Here is a 17,279-nt window from a genome sequence, read left to right as displayed (position 1 = left end):
GCACGTCTACTACAGTAGTTACAGGAATGGAAGTGCTAACACTCTGTTCTGCTGGTCTACAGCCAGCTTCTTTCGAATTTTTTTCCCTCTCACACAGAATACTATTGAACCAGCCGTCTTCTAAACCAGCCGAACAGAGAAATCAGTGCATCGCCATTTGTGCTGTACCATGTAAAATGAATTTATGTACTATGTAATCGGTTATCATGTAATCAGATCACCAGATCAGTTATTCAAATGATTAATAAATATATTAAGATCCTGCCAAGGACATTCATATTGTGCCCATATTGGATCATCCGTGCGTACATCTGGTAATGCTTGTCGGCTCGCTCGATCAGGGGGTCCCGTTTCGGTTGCCATCCATGAATTGATGCAGCACCAATCATACTACTACTCGAAGCGACTGATTTCTTAATGATACCGACGGGAAATACTCGACTGGTTTCATGTTTTATCTTCTCGCTCGTGATCTATTCTTTTTTTTAAAAAAAATTGAGAAGCTCCCGTGATCCGTGCAGCCTGGCTATTCTTTTTTTTTTAAGAAAAATGAGAGGCTGAGATCATAGGTACCAAGAAAATAAAGTGCATATATGCACAATCCATTGCTATCAGGTAGTAACACAAATGCTGGAGATACTCGCGGATTGTGAGCCTCGACAGAAGGATGCTGATTCTTTCTCATTTGTCTTTATAACTAGTAAAGTGGCCCGTGCGTGCTTTTGATAACAATTAAAATTCTAATATAATGAGGCATGGTGAATCAGACCAAAATATTTTTCATAACCTAATGTAAACTTAACGATTATTTCAAGATTCTCAAGACAAAATCTGAATAGTTTCTACTTTGATGGTTTCAACTTTGAAGAAAAATAGGGCTAATTACTGTCTTACATATAATATGCTGCTACCAGTCTCACTCTCTATTTCACACTTGTCTTCTCCCTCTCGCGTAGAAGAATACTACTTTGTCATCACTCGGCTCTCTCTTGCACTTACACACGGAACCAGATTATCTGCAATTCTTCTCTTCTATGTAAGAGAGATATCGGAGCTGTAGCACCCATCATCATGTATCCGACGACGAGTCCGGTGAGACGCGCCTTTGTTTGATAGATCCAAAGAAACATATGCACTAAACTGGCAAAGAGCACCCTCTGAATAACATGATCAAGACATATAATTCCATAGAAACAGCCAGAGGTAAGTATTATAAACAAATAAAGGGATGTACACTTGGAGCACGTTTTGGCCTTGGCATATATATCTGAGAGGAAAATAGTGCACTAAACTGAAGTTGAGACGCATGAAAGGAGAGCGCCTTACACAATCCAGGCTCAAATGCATTGCACAATGAAACCAGTCTTTGATGAATAGCAAACCAATCAAAATAATTATGTGAGTTCTTTCAGGAAATGCTGGCTTCAATATTCAGGCTAGCAAGCCCTCCGATAGGCTACAGAGAGGTTATAGTGACCTCATCCGGCTATTGCGCCTCCAGCTGGCCGGCTTAGTCCGCTGCCTTACTACCAGATGCCGACGTCGGCCTCCTGCCGGTTATCGTCGTCTGCTTTTTGTGCCCACCGCCAGGACTCCTCGACCTTATTCTGCGTGTTCAAATATGGTCTTGCGGCTCTCGAGCACCTTCTTTCATTCCGCGAGGGCCTCCTATGTTCTACTATTATTCTAAACATCCTGCATAAGTGATGAGCATAGTAGATAAGGTCCTCGAAGACAATATTTTAATACCGTGCCACCACTATAGATGACATTTTTTTTGTCAAATGTCATGTTTCCCACCATGGCATTGCATCAGAAAACCTAATGAAAATGCAATCATTAATCTTACAGTTTTTCCAGTCGCATACTCACATCATCTGACTCATCGTCTGAACTGCCCTCATCTCTGCTTCTTGCTTGTCTTCCTTCAAACCATTTTTGGCAACAGCACCCAAGGTTTGGCAACATCCTTCTTTGCAGGTTCCTAAATCAAAAGAATATGAGTTGGTAGCTCAACGTCTGAAAAGTATTCAAATAATCAATTTATTTGCTGGCAATTTATCATAGATTAATGTCTGTGCTGCCATGGTGGTAAAATGAAATCAACTCACATCATTGTCGTCGTCCGGCTCATCTTCAGAACTGCCCTCATGGCTGCTGCTCTCTTGCTTGCCTGTCCGGCGGGAGGAGCTGCACGGAGGTACCCACGTCTTCGGTCAATTAGATTCGAATCGTGTTTGAACTCCTCTCCTCACTGTTGGAGTATATTGAGCCCATGTGTATAGAGGCCCATCTAGAGGCCCATGTATAGGTTCTATATATATACCCACTCATCTAGGGTTGGAGGAATATAGCAATTATTCCCGTCATTATGGTATCATTAGCTTAGGGTTAGGGTTTTCTCTCCTTCCTCTCTCCCTCCCACCAGCCCGCAGCCCCCGCCGCAACCGGCCATGGCCGGCCGGCCGCCGGCCCCCTCCCTTCCCCTCTCCTCCTTCCCTCCCCCCCCTCTGCTCCGGGCGCGGGGAGCGCTGCGCCGGGCGCACAGGGCGCCGCCGCCACCGCCTGACCCCTCCCCTCCTCTGCTTCAGCTGCGATGCGTGCCCAGGGAGGCCTGCGGCCGCCCTACGCCGCGGTTGCGATGGCCGCAGCCGCCGGCGCAGGCCCCCCAGGCGCGGGCGGCCCGCCTCCTCCTCCAGGCCCGGATCCCGCCCTGCAGTCCCCTGCTGCCGCCGCTGCCTCTGCGGGTGCGGGCGCAGGGGGCGCGGACGCCGCCGCAGCTGCACCACGCGCCCTTGCTGCCGCCGCCTCTGCGGGCGCGGGCGCAGGGGCGGCGGGGGTCCTCCCGGCCCCCTGCAGCACCTGCTGTAGCCGCTGGGCGGGGATGCGGCCGCCGCTGCTGCTGTGGCCCACCGCGCCGCGATCGCTGCAGGCAAGCAGGCTGCCACCGCCGATGCCGCCGCGCTCGATCCCGCGTGGTTGGGCCTTGGGATGGCCCCCGCGGATGCGTCGCTCTCCGCCGCCGCCCTCCGAGGGCAGCAGGCCAATGCCGCTCTCGCCGCGGCCCTCCTCGCCGCCAAGTCGGAGGCTTCGGCGGCCCAGGAGCGGGTCCGCATGGCAGCCCTCACCTGGGAGCGCGAGCGCGCCACGGCCGACGCCCTCACTCTCCGGGTCGCCGAGGCGGAGCGCTACCTCCGCGTCTCCTCCAGCCTGCCCGTCGACCCCTAGCACGGCGCCTCTTCCTCCCACCAGGCCCCGCCTGCTGGTTCTGGACCCCGGTACGACCCGACCGACCCCATGGTCGCCCAGCTCCACCTCCAGGCCGCCGGTGTCCAGAACATCGGGGCCCTAGTCTCCGTCCTCCTCGACCCCGCGTCTTCCTCCTACGGCCGCTGGCGGGACCAGGTCCCCCTCACACTCCGCCGCTACGCCCTCGACGACCACGTCCTCGTCGACTCGCCAATCGAGGCGCGTGACGTGACGTGGCTGCGCCTCGACAGTGTCGCCCTGTCCTGGATCTTCGGGACCATCTCCCTGAATCTTCAGGACCTCGTCAGGACTCACGGCGGCACCGCGCGGCAGGCCTGGGTGGCGCTCGAGGGGCAGTTCCTCGGCTACCGCGCCCTCCAGCTCAACGCCACTTTCCGCACCTTCGTGCAGGGGGACCTCTCCGTCGGTGAGTACTGCCGGTGGATGAAGAGCATGGCCGATGCTCTTCACGACCTCCGGGATCCGGTGTCCGATCGGGTCTTGGTGCTCAATGTCCTACGGGGACTGAGCAGCACCTACGACCACCTGAAGGGTTGGATCGCCCGCCAGAGGCCTTTCCCCACCTTCCTGCAGGTCCGGGACGACCTCGCCCTCGAGGAGATCACCAGGGGTCTCGCGCCCGGATCGTCCTCGCCCAACCCCGCCGCGCTCGTTGCTACTCCACCGGCCTCCTCCGCTGCTCATGCCACCTCCCTCCTTGGGGCTGCTCCCGCCGGGCAGACCGGAGGAGGGGGGGGCGTGGACGTTGCCGGCGACGGGGTGGTGGTGGTGGCACTGGTGGCCCTGATTCTGGTAGCACCGATGCGGGTGGGGGCCGTCGGGGCGCGCCGACACCGGCTCCCGCTCCTGCCCCTGCCGCTGGGGGTACGCACTAGCCATCCTTCAGCAACCCATGGTCAGGGCGCATCTCGATGTGGCCGTTCCAGGGTGCGGGAGGGGGGCCTCGTCCTCAGCTCCAGCCGGCGGCCATGTTCACTGGCGCTGCTCCACTCTTCGCGCCGTCCTGGACCCCGCCCGCTCAGCCCAGCCAGCAGCCGACCTGGCCTGGGGGGTGGGACCAGGCTGCTCTAGCGCAGTCTTTCAGCACCATGGGACTGACGCCGCCGACCAGCACCGAGTGGATCGCCGACTCGGGCGCCTCGTTCCACACCACTCCCGATGCTGGTATCCTCTCTTCTGTCCGACCCCCACACCCCTCTTGCCCTTCTTCTATCATGGTTGGTGATGGGTCTTGCCTTCCTGTCACCGCCGTGGATTCTGCTCCTCGTCTTCCTAATGTTCTTGTTGCTCCTCAAATGGTTCACAACCTTCTTTCTATTCGCCAGTTTACTGCTGACAACTCCTGTTCTATCGAATTTGACTCCTCTGGTCTTACTGTGAAGAATTCGGCTTCCCGGCATCCGCTCCTCCGATGTGACAGCCCGGGGCCCCTTTACACTCTTCGGCTTCCTGCTTCCGCTGCCTCGCCTTCGGCTTCTTCGTCTTCTGCTTTTGTCGTGACGCCTTCTTCCACCACTTGGCACCGCCGGCTTGGTCACCCCGGCCGCGACGTTTTGGCTCAGCTCCGCCGTAGTACCGATGTTCCATGTACTAGGGCTCCTGCTGAGCACCTCTGTCATGCGTGCCAGTTAGGTCGTCATGTTAGACTTCCGTTTTCTTTTTCTTCTTCGCATGCTGCGCATGCTTTTGATCTCATTCACTGTGACCTGTGGACTTCTCCTGTACTCAGCATGTCTGGCTATAGATATTATCTGGTCATTATTGATGATTTTTCTCATTACTCTTGGACTTTCCCTTTGCGCGCCAAGTCTGAGACCTTTCCCACCCTCCTCCACTTCTTTGCCTGGGTGTCCACTCAGTTCGGCCTCACCGTTAAGGCCGTCCAGTGTGACAACGGGCGGGAGTTCGATAACTCCACCTCCCGGTTTTTCTTCCTGTCTCGGGGTGTTCAGCTGTGTATGTCTTGTCCGTATACCTCTCCTCAGAACGGCAAGGCTGAACGGATTATTCGCACGACAAACGACGTCGTGCGCACCCTTCTGATCCAGGCTTCTCTCCCCCGCGCTTCTGGGCTGAGAGCCTCCACACCGCCACCTACCTGCTCAACCGCCTTCCGTCCACTGCTTCTCCTGCTCCCACTCCACACCACGCTCTTTTCGGTACCCCTCCTCGCTACGACCACCTTCGGGTCTTCGGGTGTGCGTGTTACCCTAACACCTCCGCCACCGCTTCTCACAAGCTGGCGCCCCGCTCGACTCGTTGTGTGTTCCTCGGGTACTCCCCTGACCACAAGGGGTACCGATGCTTTGACCTCACCTCTCGCCACGTTCTGATCTCCCGACACGTCGTCTTCGACGAGTCGGATTTTCCCTACTCCTCCTCCACACCTTCTTCTGATCCCGAGCTGGCGTCTCTGTTTCCGACTGACCCAGTGGTTCAACCACCGTTACCTGTCTGTCCCTTTCCTGCAGGTTTTCCCGGCGCACCGGCACCGCTTCCGGTGATCCCTGCTGCGCCGAGCGCGGCCCCGGTGCCCGCGGTCGCGCCACGCGCGGCCCCCGGACCTCCGGTCGTGTCGCGCACCGACCCGGTGCCTTCCCCTGCACCTGAGCGGTACGCTCAGCCGGTGCAGCTGTACCGGCGTCGCTCGGCGCCGAACCCGGCGCCGCAGCGGTACGGTGAGCCGGTGTAGGTGTACCGACGTCGTTCGGCGTCGACACCGGCACCGCCTCCTGCTCCGGAGGCTCCTGCAACGCCGACACCGGAGCCGTCGCAGCCGCCGCCTCCTCCGGCTCCCTCTCGAGCCGAGCCGGAGGTGTACCCCCGCCGGTCATCCATCGGGATCCTCGGCATATTCATCCCATGGTGACTCGGCGAATGGCGTCCCAGGCCGCGACTCTGTCCACGACGCCTTGGCGGATCCTCACTGGCGTCGCGCGATGGAAGAGGAGTACGCGGCTCTTCTTGCCAACCAGACATGGGACCTCGTGCCGCGTCCGTCTGGTTGCAATGTGGTGACTGGCAAGTAGATCTGGACGTATAAGCGTCGGGCTGACGGCACACTGGAGCGCTGCAAGGCTCGCTGGGTTCTCCGAGGGTTCACTCAGCGGCCTGGTGTGGACTATGATGAGACCTTCAACCCGGTCGTGAAGCCCGCTACGGTGCGCACGGTCCTCTCGCTTGCGCTCTCGCGCACTTGGCCAGTGCACCAGCTGGACGTGAAGAATGTGTTTCTTCACGGCACCTTGTCAGAGACTGTTTACTGCTCTCAGCCTGCGGGATTTGTGGACTCGAGTCGTCCGGATATGGTCTGCCGGCTCAACAAGTCTCTCTATGGACTGAAGCAGGCTCCACGGGCTTGGTACTCTCAGTTCGCCACGTTCTTGCTGACACTGGGGTTCACCGAGGCCAAGTCTGACACGTCTCTCTTCATCTACCGCCGTGGGGATGAGACTGCATATCTGCTGCTATATGTTGATGACATTGTGCTCACAGCTTCCAGTCAGCAGTTGATTCAGAGTGTCATCTCCTCTCTGCAGCAGGAGTTCGCTATGAAGGATCTCGGTCAGCTCCACCACTTCTTGGGCGTCACTGTTGAGCCTTGCCCGTCTGGTCTTCTCCTTCACCAGCGGCAGTACGCCCTCGATATTTTGGAGCGGGCTGGGATGACTGATTGCAAGCCCTGCTCTACTCCTGTCGACACTCAGGCGAAGCTGTCTGCTGATCTAGGTGATCCGGTGGCTGATCCTACTGCCTACCGGAGTCTGGCCGGCGCTTTGCAGTAACTCACCTTCACCAGGCCGGACCTCACCTACGCTGTTCAGCAGGTCTGTCTCCATATGCATGATCCCCGGGCGTCACACCTTGCTGCGCTGAAGCGTCTCCTCCGGTACGTCCGTGGCACTGTGGATCTCGGCCTGGTGCTTCACCGCTCGTCCTCTGCTGAGCTGGTGGTCTACACCGACGCTGACTGGGCTGGCTACCCGGACACTCGTCGCTCCACCTCCGGCTACGCCGTCTTCCTGGGCGGCAACCTGGTCGTCCAAGCGGCAGCCAGTTGTCTCCCGCTCCAATGCCGAGGCGGAGTACCGGGCTGTCGCTAACGGCGTGGCGGAGGCGTCCTGGCTACGACAGCTCTTGGCGGAGCTCCACAGCCCGCTCGCCAAGAGTACGCTCGTCTACTGCGACAACGTCAGCGCCGTGTATCTCTCCACCAACCCCGTCCAGCATCAGCGGACGAAGCACGTGGAGATCGACCTACACTTCGTGCGCGACAGAGTCGCCATCGGCGATGTTCGGGTACTCCATGTCCCGACTACCTCCCAGTTTGCTGACATCTTCACCAAGGGCCTGCCCTCCTCGACCTTCTCGGAGTTTCGATCTAGTCTCAACGTAGCCGGTGGCTAGTTGTGGCTACGGGGGTATTTGTCATTTGTACTATCATCTTGTCCAGTCTTGAATACCGCTGCGTCGGTTGTTCAGACTGCTGGGGGGTGTTGGAGTATATTGAGCTCATGTGTATAGAGGCCCATCTAGAGGCCCATGTATAGATTCTATATATACCCACCCATCTAGGGTTGGAGGAATATAGCAATTATTCCCGTCATTACTCACAACCAATCTTGGATCACCATCATTACATCTGTATGTCAGAATAATGAATGCAAATGAGAAGTGGCTATTGTCTTTGTTTCGTTTACAAAGCTACTAATCTCCTAAATCAAGTAATTCAACCTAATTAAATTAGTCAAATTAATTGGATGAAATCCTAGCAGGATAGGGGACACAGGCGAGCCTTTGACCTGCAGCTCAAGGTCGATAGACCTGGATCGGCAGGCGGAAAGAAGTTGCCTGACATCCTCCCGCACGCTCCTCAAATTAATTAGAAGAATCTCCGAAACCCTAACCCTAAGATTGAAGAGATCCTTACCTGTTGCTCCATGGAAGAGCTGCAAACTTTGTTGCAATGGCCACTTCAACTTGTTCCTTTCGTTGCCTTTCCTTAATGAATCTGATGGAAAGAGATGATTTCAGAACAGATATAGTTTAAAGTTTAAATTTAGGGTATGTGCTGGTTGGGAAACAGCACCATAGGACATACCTTCCGAGTAAACTTTCTGAATTTATGGCTCCTGATATCTAAATATCACATATTCAAAATTAATGTCAAATAAATGTTGCTTAAAATGTGCTAGGGAATGGATGACAAAACATGAACCATTTTGGTTCTTACCCCAGCTCCGTATACTTCAGCAGTAACAAAGAAAGTTATTCCACAATCGATGCTCGCATCAAATGCTTCTTTTGCTGCCTTCAGTTTCCTATCTGCCATTTTTCAAAGACTTTGACATCATGTTGAAGTTTGTCGTTAAAAAAAAAGTCCAAGGAAAGCAATTCCCATGTTTTACAATGGGAGGTGTCCAACAGTCTATTGAATTGGAAAAAAAAATCAGAATTTAAGATTTGCTGACAGTTGAAGGTTAGTCAATTTTATTAACCATTTCAGACTCAGTCTGATATTTTATAAAGGTTGGTTACAGTTGGAGGCAAAATATATAGAGAGTTAGTTACAGAGAGCAAATGCATATATGATGGTGGAGATAAGTCTCCCAGAGCCTATACTGGATAGGACTCCTTGCAGAGCTAAAATCCGACAAACGCCTATACAGTTTCCAATGGTCAAAGTAACAGGCACCTCATGTTCTAATTATTATATCTTTACTGTTCAGTTCCAGCTTGTTTACAGGGAAAGAATATTCACTGCACAATTTGAAAATGCACCTATAACCGCATTGAGTGAAGTGTAAAGGAGAAAAAAAATGCAGGAATTAGCAGTGATGAAGTCAAAAAAGATATTTGGAAATAGAACCAAATGAATGAAATTAGCAACTACTATAAATACAATGTGTTGTGTTTTTGATACAGAATTAAAACAAATGATTGATTAGGGCATAATATCAAAATATCTGCTCTAGGATTGCTTTTTTTTGTTCCTGAATAATCTTATGTAACTGAACATGTTCATGCCCAGATTTCATAATATATTGAAAGGGTTTTCCGTTGACCATTAAAATGTGCAGTTATAATTAGAGTATAGAAGTGTAATTAAACATATAGACAATCAAAAGCTTTAGGCAAAGAATTCAGAATAGTCAATTGTACCTTATGATTTGCTATGACCCGTAACTAAATGACATTGACAGTGTGCGGTCATTCACGAGCATCAAATTTTATCAATTGTCAATGAGCATAATTACACCTGACATTAATCTAAAATGCGGCTTGTGTTACATCCTCATTTAATCAATCACCTTAGGGGCATCAGAGCAAACGGAAAAGGTCACGGTACCTTGGCAGTTTGCTTGTTCCATCAAAAACTTTTGGAGCTTGCTTGTCTTGTTACTTCGTTCATAAGAAGGCAACTGCTTATATAGTTTTCCTTGCATCTCCATTTTACGAAAGCAAGCATACCGCCCATAGATCGCGAGCAATGACAACAGTGGATGAAGCGAGCCCGATGCTTGACCATTGGGCGGTGATGGTTGCCTGGTAGCCCTGCCAGTTCCAGAGAACCACCGCCTTCCTGTTGTTGCTGAGCAGTAAAATCTATAGATAGCAGATTAGCAATGAATTGAAGGTCAGGCAATCAAATCAAGCAACACTTTGCAGCTTTGTAAGCAAATCATCTAAACAAAATGAGTTATGCCACATAACTTTGTGTGTTAAATAACCATAGAACAATTTGAAACAACCTTGACCAGGCTAAAATTATCACTATCCATTGAGAAACAAAGATAAAAGGTGCAGAAGTGTAGCTGCAGGCAATGGTGGGAGGGAAATGAACATATGCATTTTTTTATCCCTTTGCAAATGAAAAAAATATGATCATGGATTTCATGTGTATTTAAAAAATGGATATACAACTTCACTTCTAGTAAGGGGCATTTGAACTTGAACAGACACCACAGTCTGCTCCTGATTGTATAGAAATTATATCCAACTATTTTTTATTTTCCTTTTATTAACATTGGAGAATAGAAGCTAAGTAGTAACAGTAGAAAAAGGCAAGTCATTCGAATTAACAATGTGGGACTAAGAAACAAGCAACGAAGGCATTTGTCACATCGCACTACACGATCTCACTGAAATTCTATTAGAGAATCCAAAATAATGTCCTGGCAGTAGCTCCAGACCTTTGCAAGGCATCCAGCGTCAAACGCATATAACGTTGGAGACAACTTAAAGTATTTGATTTTTGTTTAAGCAAAGAACCCATAACTGCTCTTCATATGCAATGCAGAAATAACTCTAGATGGCAAACTAACAAATCACCATTTTAGCGTTTGAATTGATAACATTATTGCATATCTGCATGAAAGTTCCTTTTCTTAACAATCAATGGGGGGAGTATGTCCTTACCATTGTAAACTGAACATCACATACCCAAATCAGTAAAACTTATTGCTTTCAAATATAAAGTCCATGTTTTAGGCATTCAGCTAGCAATTAGCATGATTACATTGCCAAGCGAAGTAGCTCAATTTCGATACTTCATCTCTTTTGCTTTTGTACCAAATCTTAACATGTGAATGGAAATGGGGCCATAGTTACAGTAAAATCAAAGCAATGTGTAAATACAGCTATAACAAAGATTTACCAAAACTAGAGAAGTAGCTGGGCATTCAACTTGATTAATCCATGGCCCAGCCAATGAGTCACATGACATAGCTGCAACGAACCAGCAATGGTGCTGGACAGGTAGATTGTCATGTGGCACCTAAACTAAACCCAATCATATTCCTACCAAGACATCAGCAAGAGTACGCATTGAAGAAATGATATTTTAGCTTCAAGGTACTACGGGGCTCACGCAAAACTGCAAAAGGCACAGGCACAGGCACCCACGCCCTACGCATACCCAATCTCTGTGTGGTTAGGCTGGCACAGGGCAGGATTTAACCCTAATCCCCCACCGATCCGCGGTGGGAATCCGCAGCCAGACATCGAAACAGCAAGGATTCAGATGGAGGCAGAGAGGGGAGGGAGTTCGCGAGTACTCACGGCGATGATGTCGCGGTCGCACCAGGGGATGTTGTCGCCGCCGGTGAAGAAGTTGCCCACGGACTCGAAGAAGCGCCCATCTTCACCGCCAGGAGCAGCAGCAGCGGAAGCAATGTGGGCGCCTCCATCCCCGACTTCCTCTTGAGCAGCGAAGGTGGAGAGGAAGACAAAGCAATGTGGGCGCCTCCATCCGAGCATCAGATTTTACAGAAGTAACGCAAAGAGAAGCAAACTGCCAGACCTCACCGAGGATGGAGAGGACGATGAGGTTCTGGACACCGCGTCGGGAGAAGAGCGCCCGGTGGCGCATGCGGGTGAGCACGGCGGCCTCCTCCTTGGACAGGTTCTGCAGCCGCTTCTCATAGTGGTCTGGTAATTCACTCTCATGCCGCTGCCTCCAATCCCCTGCAGCCATTTAAATATTAGACCTTATCCTTCAACTCAGCAACTGAATAACATTGAAGTGGTAATAATTTAAATTCTGGTATACTCCATCGTTACTCCTAATAGTATATACACACGTGCAACCATTAGAAAACAGTCATGAAAATTAAACAATCAGCAAAGTTGCTCACAAATCAAGAAAGTTGGCTTCTTACCTAAGTAGGCGAAAGAAAATGTTGTAGATCATGTCCCCTAAAAATGCAAAGCAACTCAATAGAAGAATGTTCTAATAGGATGAAAGTTCAAATACCAGGCCAATTGCCAGCTAGTAACTTGTGATGGACTATGGATAAAAGCCCCCACCCCTCCCACTATAACACCTGGGTTTTATGGTCGGGTTGGCTAGGTGGGGAGCGCTAACATGGTACCAGAGCCGAGGTCCCGGGTTCGAACCCACCCGGCCACGCATTTCCGCTGCGCAATTTCCCCTGCGCCTCTCGTGTGCTGAGACCTGCTGCGGGCTACGCCGGGCTCGCACGCCGTAGGGGGAATGATGGACTATGGATAAAAGCCCCCACCCCTCCCACTATAACACCTGGGTTTTATGGTCGGGTTGGCTAGGTGGGGAGCGCTAACAACTTGATATATGGAGCCACCTGATCTAAACTGTTTGCCAAAACGTGCCAATAACCAATGGTCTAGCTAAAAATGTTAAGAGCCCTGGTATATGCATTATCTTATATGTAACATGAATAGTAACACTCCGGATCAAAAGTATTGCATTATCCTAAAGAAATAGAGGCTGCACCTATTGGTGCACGGTAATAGCATAATCTTATATGTAACATGAATAGTAATCTTTTTAATTCAATAAAATATAATGTATAAAAAAACTCGAATTTTGGAACATAACTCTTAGGGCCAAATGTGAATGTTATGGCACTACTGCTGAATGCTCAACAAACAACTCTGAAGTTCATAAAACAGTGCAGCCAAGTAAAGAGATTGTGATACACTTGGAATTATTGATATAATTATTGATATTTGTACTCCTTGAGCTTCACAACACAAACCATGCAATTTATCAATACAAATAGCTCACTTGAGCTTCACAACAAAAAGCAACTGAATATTGGAATAAACATTCAACCATCTAATAAAAATAGCCACAGTGATTTAGCTTTTTTAATCAATGCTAATTTAAACTGAACAATATGCCCATAAAGTTGTCAAAACAAAGGATAAGTAGTTCTGTGAACTTGTTAAGATTAGCAAATGTTATCGATGGGCCTCCGCATGAAATTACTGTATAGAAAGTTACAAAGTAATCACATGAATTGTGTAAGAATATAATTTTATAGGAATCGATCCTACTTTGATAAATACCACCTTAATCAACTGATTGTTGTTCTGATTAGCTAGGTCCGTTTGATAAATACTGCTAAAAATTACCTGTGACACTTGCCAAGTACCAAGGATATTTTTCTCAAATACATTGTCATGATCTTAAAACACTGTAGTAATCTGTTGGATATAAAAGAGAAACATTCTTATCATGAGTCTAAATAAAGGTACGCTGCCCTCCAGCATGTTCTCGAAAAGAAAGAGACAGAATTCTCTATCTTTTTACTCACTGGTGATCTATCAGTTAAACATGAGAGCAACAGATCATGGCAGTGCGTTAACAAACTATGTGTGGGCAGCTCAATTCTCCCGGTTACAGCTAAAAGCACTCACCAGTCACCATGAGGGCTGTTGGTGTGATGACACCATGTTTTATGAAGCCTAATTTCATCCCGACTTCCCGAGTAGTATTAGTATCAACTATCAAAGCTATAATTTTCCTGAAACGGGTCCCAAAGCTATATAAAAAAATACATTCCTCAGAATTACCGGACTCGACCAACTTGAAATCCAATGTAGCATTTGATCATATCACAGGTTATTAGACCTATCCTGCACCAGGAAACAAAAGAGAATATACATGCAGAAAGCCAACCCACATGCATTGTATTGCTTGATTCACAACCTCTCTCTTCTTATGCGACAAGTAGAACTACTGCCATAGAACAACAACAACAACATAGCCTTTTTTTCCCAAGCAAGTTGGGGTAGGCTAGAGATGAAACCCGAAAGAAATAAGTTCAAGGTTCAGGCACATTGATAGCTAGTCTCCAAGCGCTCCTATCCAAAGCTATCTCTTTAGAGATATTCCAATCCTTAAGGTCTCTCTTAACCGACTCATCCCACGTCATAGAAATCATTTGGTTGCATCATCATCTCTATATCTGATCAACTATCTGAGGGAAATGAAGAAACTTGTGGTACTCTGAGTTTGATTGAGTAACATATCTGCACTCTACTGCAACACAAGCTCGATTTGTGATGGAACACTTGATGCGCTGACAAACTCAACCAAAGCACATGGACAATTAATATCTGCTACACATCTACGCCCTGGCAATACCACTACTCAAGAAGGTATAGCTATATAGAACAAGAGACAGAAGAAACACACCTATACTGGAAGATCTACATGTCACACTGCTGAATTTGTATGTGTTATCCTTACTCATGAATTTTTTTTAGTCGTTGCTGCAGGTTTGTCTCAGATAAGAAACTAACTGGACCATGTAATTATTTTTTTTCTTTTCCATCCTAAGTGACAACCATACCTTACTGTTTTCTACTTTTCCATGTTTTTTTTTGTAAAGTTATTTTCTTAAGAGATTCCTACAACCACAAACGGGCCTGCACGCTTGTTACAAGCAGTGAGCGTCACAAGATTAAAAAAAAAGTAAAGAAACAAATGAACAGGCTTGATCGAAAAGAATAGCAAGTAGGAAACAAACCGAGAATTTGTTGTTTATCTGCTTCATTATCGATTATATCTGAGACGACTGAGGAGGGATTCAATTTCCCTTGCCATCCCATCTGCATTGCATTGATTCAGTCGAGGCACCAAGTGTTGGGCACGCAGCAGGCATGCCACCACAGAGCACCGCACGGCCGCAAGTATCAGGTCTAGCACCACCGTTGCTCCTCCATGCGCGGGGACGGGCGGGAGGACGCACGCAGGGGAAGCTGCCGTGCAGGGAGCCGATGCCAGGAAGGCTGGACTGGGGAAGCCGGCCGCACGCGCCTGAGACCGGCCGGCTCGAGATCCGGCGGCGGATGGGGCGGGCCGGCGGTGAGCGCAGCGAGATCCGGCGGCGGCGCCTGAGACCAGCCGGCCCGAGATCCAGCGGCGGCTCACTGCCCCCAGGACGGCCGCCCAGATCCGCCGGCGGACCACACGTGCAGTGCCCGGCGGCCTCCTTCTCCCTGTGGCCGCGTGGGCTGCGCGTGGCAGCGGGGACCGGCGGCTGGAGCGCCGGCGTGGCGTCGTGGCGCGGCGGTGTGGCGTGGCATCGTGGCGGCGTGGCGCGGCGGCGGGGGACGTGGCTTCGGGGCGCGGCGGCATGGCGCGGCACCCCCGATAGCAGCACGGAAGGAAAGCCGCGGGAAACCTTTTTAACCAAAACATAAGTATTCTTTAAATTAGTTAATTGTAATTGTGTTACTTCCAAATATGACATCCAGTACTAGTTGTCAATACATATTTTTTTAGTGATCATGCATACCGACACAAGTTTCTGATAATACCTTTTAAATTTTGTGATAGCATTACCACCCATTATTATCTTCAATCAGGGTACTTATCTTTGTCCTCACACATGTATAATTAACATTTTCATGGTGCACTAGTTTTTGTGATCACCCATGACACTAAAAACACAAGATTAAAAAGAGATTTATACAATTACAGGTATCATTATTTGTGGCATGAAAAATAAAAGCTAGATTCCATCGATTTCAAGTTTTGTGCTGATATATTTATGATCTACTTTAGCTTTTGTGCTCACACCTTATATTATTTGTGATCAAACTACTTTAACTTTTGGGTCGACACATGGTAATTATTCTTGATTGGGTATCATGACTGTTATACATAAGATTTTAGTTTTTGGATTATCTACCTGCGTCTCAGTGCAGTGCATGCAGTGTGCTTTGGGTCATGGTCCAGCTCGATGACCAAGGGCCCAAGGTCATGCTGAGTATCCAGGTTATCTAATCATGTGCTCCTTTTTTTTCGCGACCGTGCTTGGACACATATTTCATTAAGAAGAGAAGAAAGTGAGTTACAAGACAAAGGTTGGTTTCAGAGACGTGAAACCAACCCACACAAGGCAAAAGACTACACGACGCCTAAAGCGCGACCGGACGACCGGCCTAGAGCAACCACAAGCGGTTCAAGGCGCCGGAAACCTGCCTGAAACCAAAGTACAGTTTCCTCAAGACCCAATCTAACATCTGATGTATTGTTCTCACACGACGATCAAAAGTCCTGTTGTTTCTTTCTTTCCAAAGCATCCAGCAGGTTAAAATCACCATCGTATCAAAGCACTGGCGCTGGTCTTTGTGAACGTTCTTCCTTGCCGAACCCCACCAATCAACAAGATTGTGATGCTGGACGTTTGGTGCCAAAATACCCCAACCGAACTTGCAGAAGAATCTGAACCAAACTTCTCTGGAAAAGGGGCAACCAACAAGGAGGTGATCAATCTCCTCTGGCGACTGGGAGCATAAAGTGCAAGAATCATCATCTTGCAGGCCATATCGCTTCCGACGATGAGCTGTCCAACATCTGTCATGTAGAACAAGCCATATAAAAAATTTGCACTTGCCCGGGGCACACACCTTGTGAAGCAGCTTGGCGCCCTTGGTCGGGTGCTGACCGACGAAGAAGGACAAGTATGCGGAGGATGTTGAGAACAGCTTGTCGGAGGTCCAAATCCAGCATACTTTATCTGCACGTTGGGGCGCTAGCTGAATTCCTCTTGTCAAGTCCCACACATGGAAGTAGTCCAAGATGACTTGCACAGTAAGTGCCCCAGAAATGTCTCTTATCCATTGATCTTCATATAGGGCTTGAGCGACTGTTCTGTGCTTCTTTACTTTGGTGCCAATAGTTGCCCAGAGGCACGGAGCTAAGTCCGCGATAGATCTTCCTTGCAACCAACGGTCAGTCCAAAATAGGGCTGAGAGACCATCTCCCAATTCAATATAAATTGAAGCTTGAAACATAGCCTGAACTACACTCTCCTTTTCATCAGGCAGCTGATGCCAAGACCTGGCTTCGCTCATGCGCTTCAACCAAAGCCAGCGCATACGCAGCGCATACCCGAAACGCTAAAGATCAAGAATATCCTGACCTCCAAGTTCTGGCGGCCTGCACACTCTAGGCCAAGCGAGAAGGCAATGGCCGCCTTTTGCACTTTGAGCTCCTTGCCACAAGAACCCCCGCCTAAGACTGTCAATGCTCTTGATGACCCATGGGGACAAGTTGACAGCCAAAGCCGTGTGGGTTGGAATAGCCGATAAGGTGCTCTTGATTAGGACCACACGGCCAGCACGATTTAATAGAGCGGCCTTCCAAGTTGGTAACCGCTCCGCGACTTTATCGACCAAAGGTTGTAAAGCAGACTTGCCTATCTTCCCCACATCAAGTGGAATGCCCAGGT

The 17,279-nt window shown here is 49.5% G+C and overlaps 1 protein-coding gene across 7 annotated transcripts; it reads right to left on the bottom strand.

Moving 5' to 3' along the window:
- Positions 1-1,183: 1,183 nt before the first annotated feature.
- On the bottom strand, positions 1,184-15,144 carry LOC120658377. Of its 7 annotated transcripts, XR_005668614.1 has the most exons (11): positions 14,568-15,140; positions 11,573-11,736; positions 11,332-11,471; positions 9,620-9,876; positions 8,504-8,595; positions 8,372-8,409; positions 8,201-8,281; positions 7,885-7,912; positions 2,112-2,255; positions 1,873-1,984; positions 1,184-1,695 (listed from the first exon to the last, which is right to left on the bottom strand). XR_005668614.1 is itself a non-coding variant. In XM_039936651.1 (9 exons), the coding sequence occupies exons 1-9, from the start codon at positions 14,653-14,655 to the stop codon at positions 1,928-1,930; spliced, it is 996 nt and encodes a 331-aa protein (XP_039792585.1). In that variant the 5' UTR covers positions 14,656-15,144; the 3' UTR covers positions 1,184-1,927. The 7 variants fall into 7 exon arrangements, 3 of the variants coding, with proteins under 3 accessions (XP_039792585.1, XP_039792586.1, XP_039792587.1); XR_005668612.1 differs by lacking the exon at positions 7,885-7,912 and having other exon boundaries at positions 1,850-1,984; positions 2,112-2,190; positions 14,568-15,144; XR_005668611.1 differs by lacking the exon at positions 7,885-7,912 and having other exon boundaries at positions 2,112-2,190; positions 14,568-15,144.
- Positions 15,145-17,279: the final 2,135 nt, after the last annotated feature.

Source organism: Panicum virgatum, chromosome 2N (genome assembly GCF_016808335.1).
Source record: "Panicum virgatum strain AP13 chromosome 2N, P.virgatum_v5, whole genome shotgun sequence".
NCBI lineage: Eukaryota > Viridiplantae > Streptophyta > Magnoliopsida > Poales > Poaceae > Panicum > Panicum virgatum.
The sequence above is the reverse complement of the archived record's forward strand: the minus strand, read 5'-3'. Positions and strand labels throughout refer to the sequence as shown.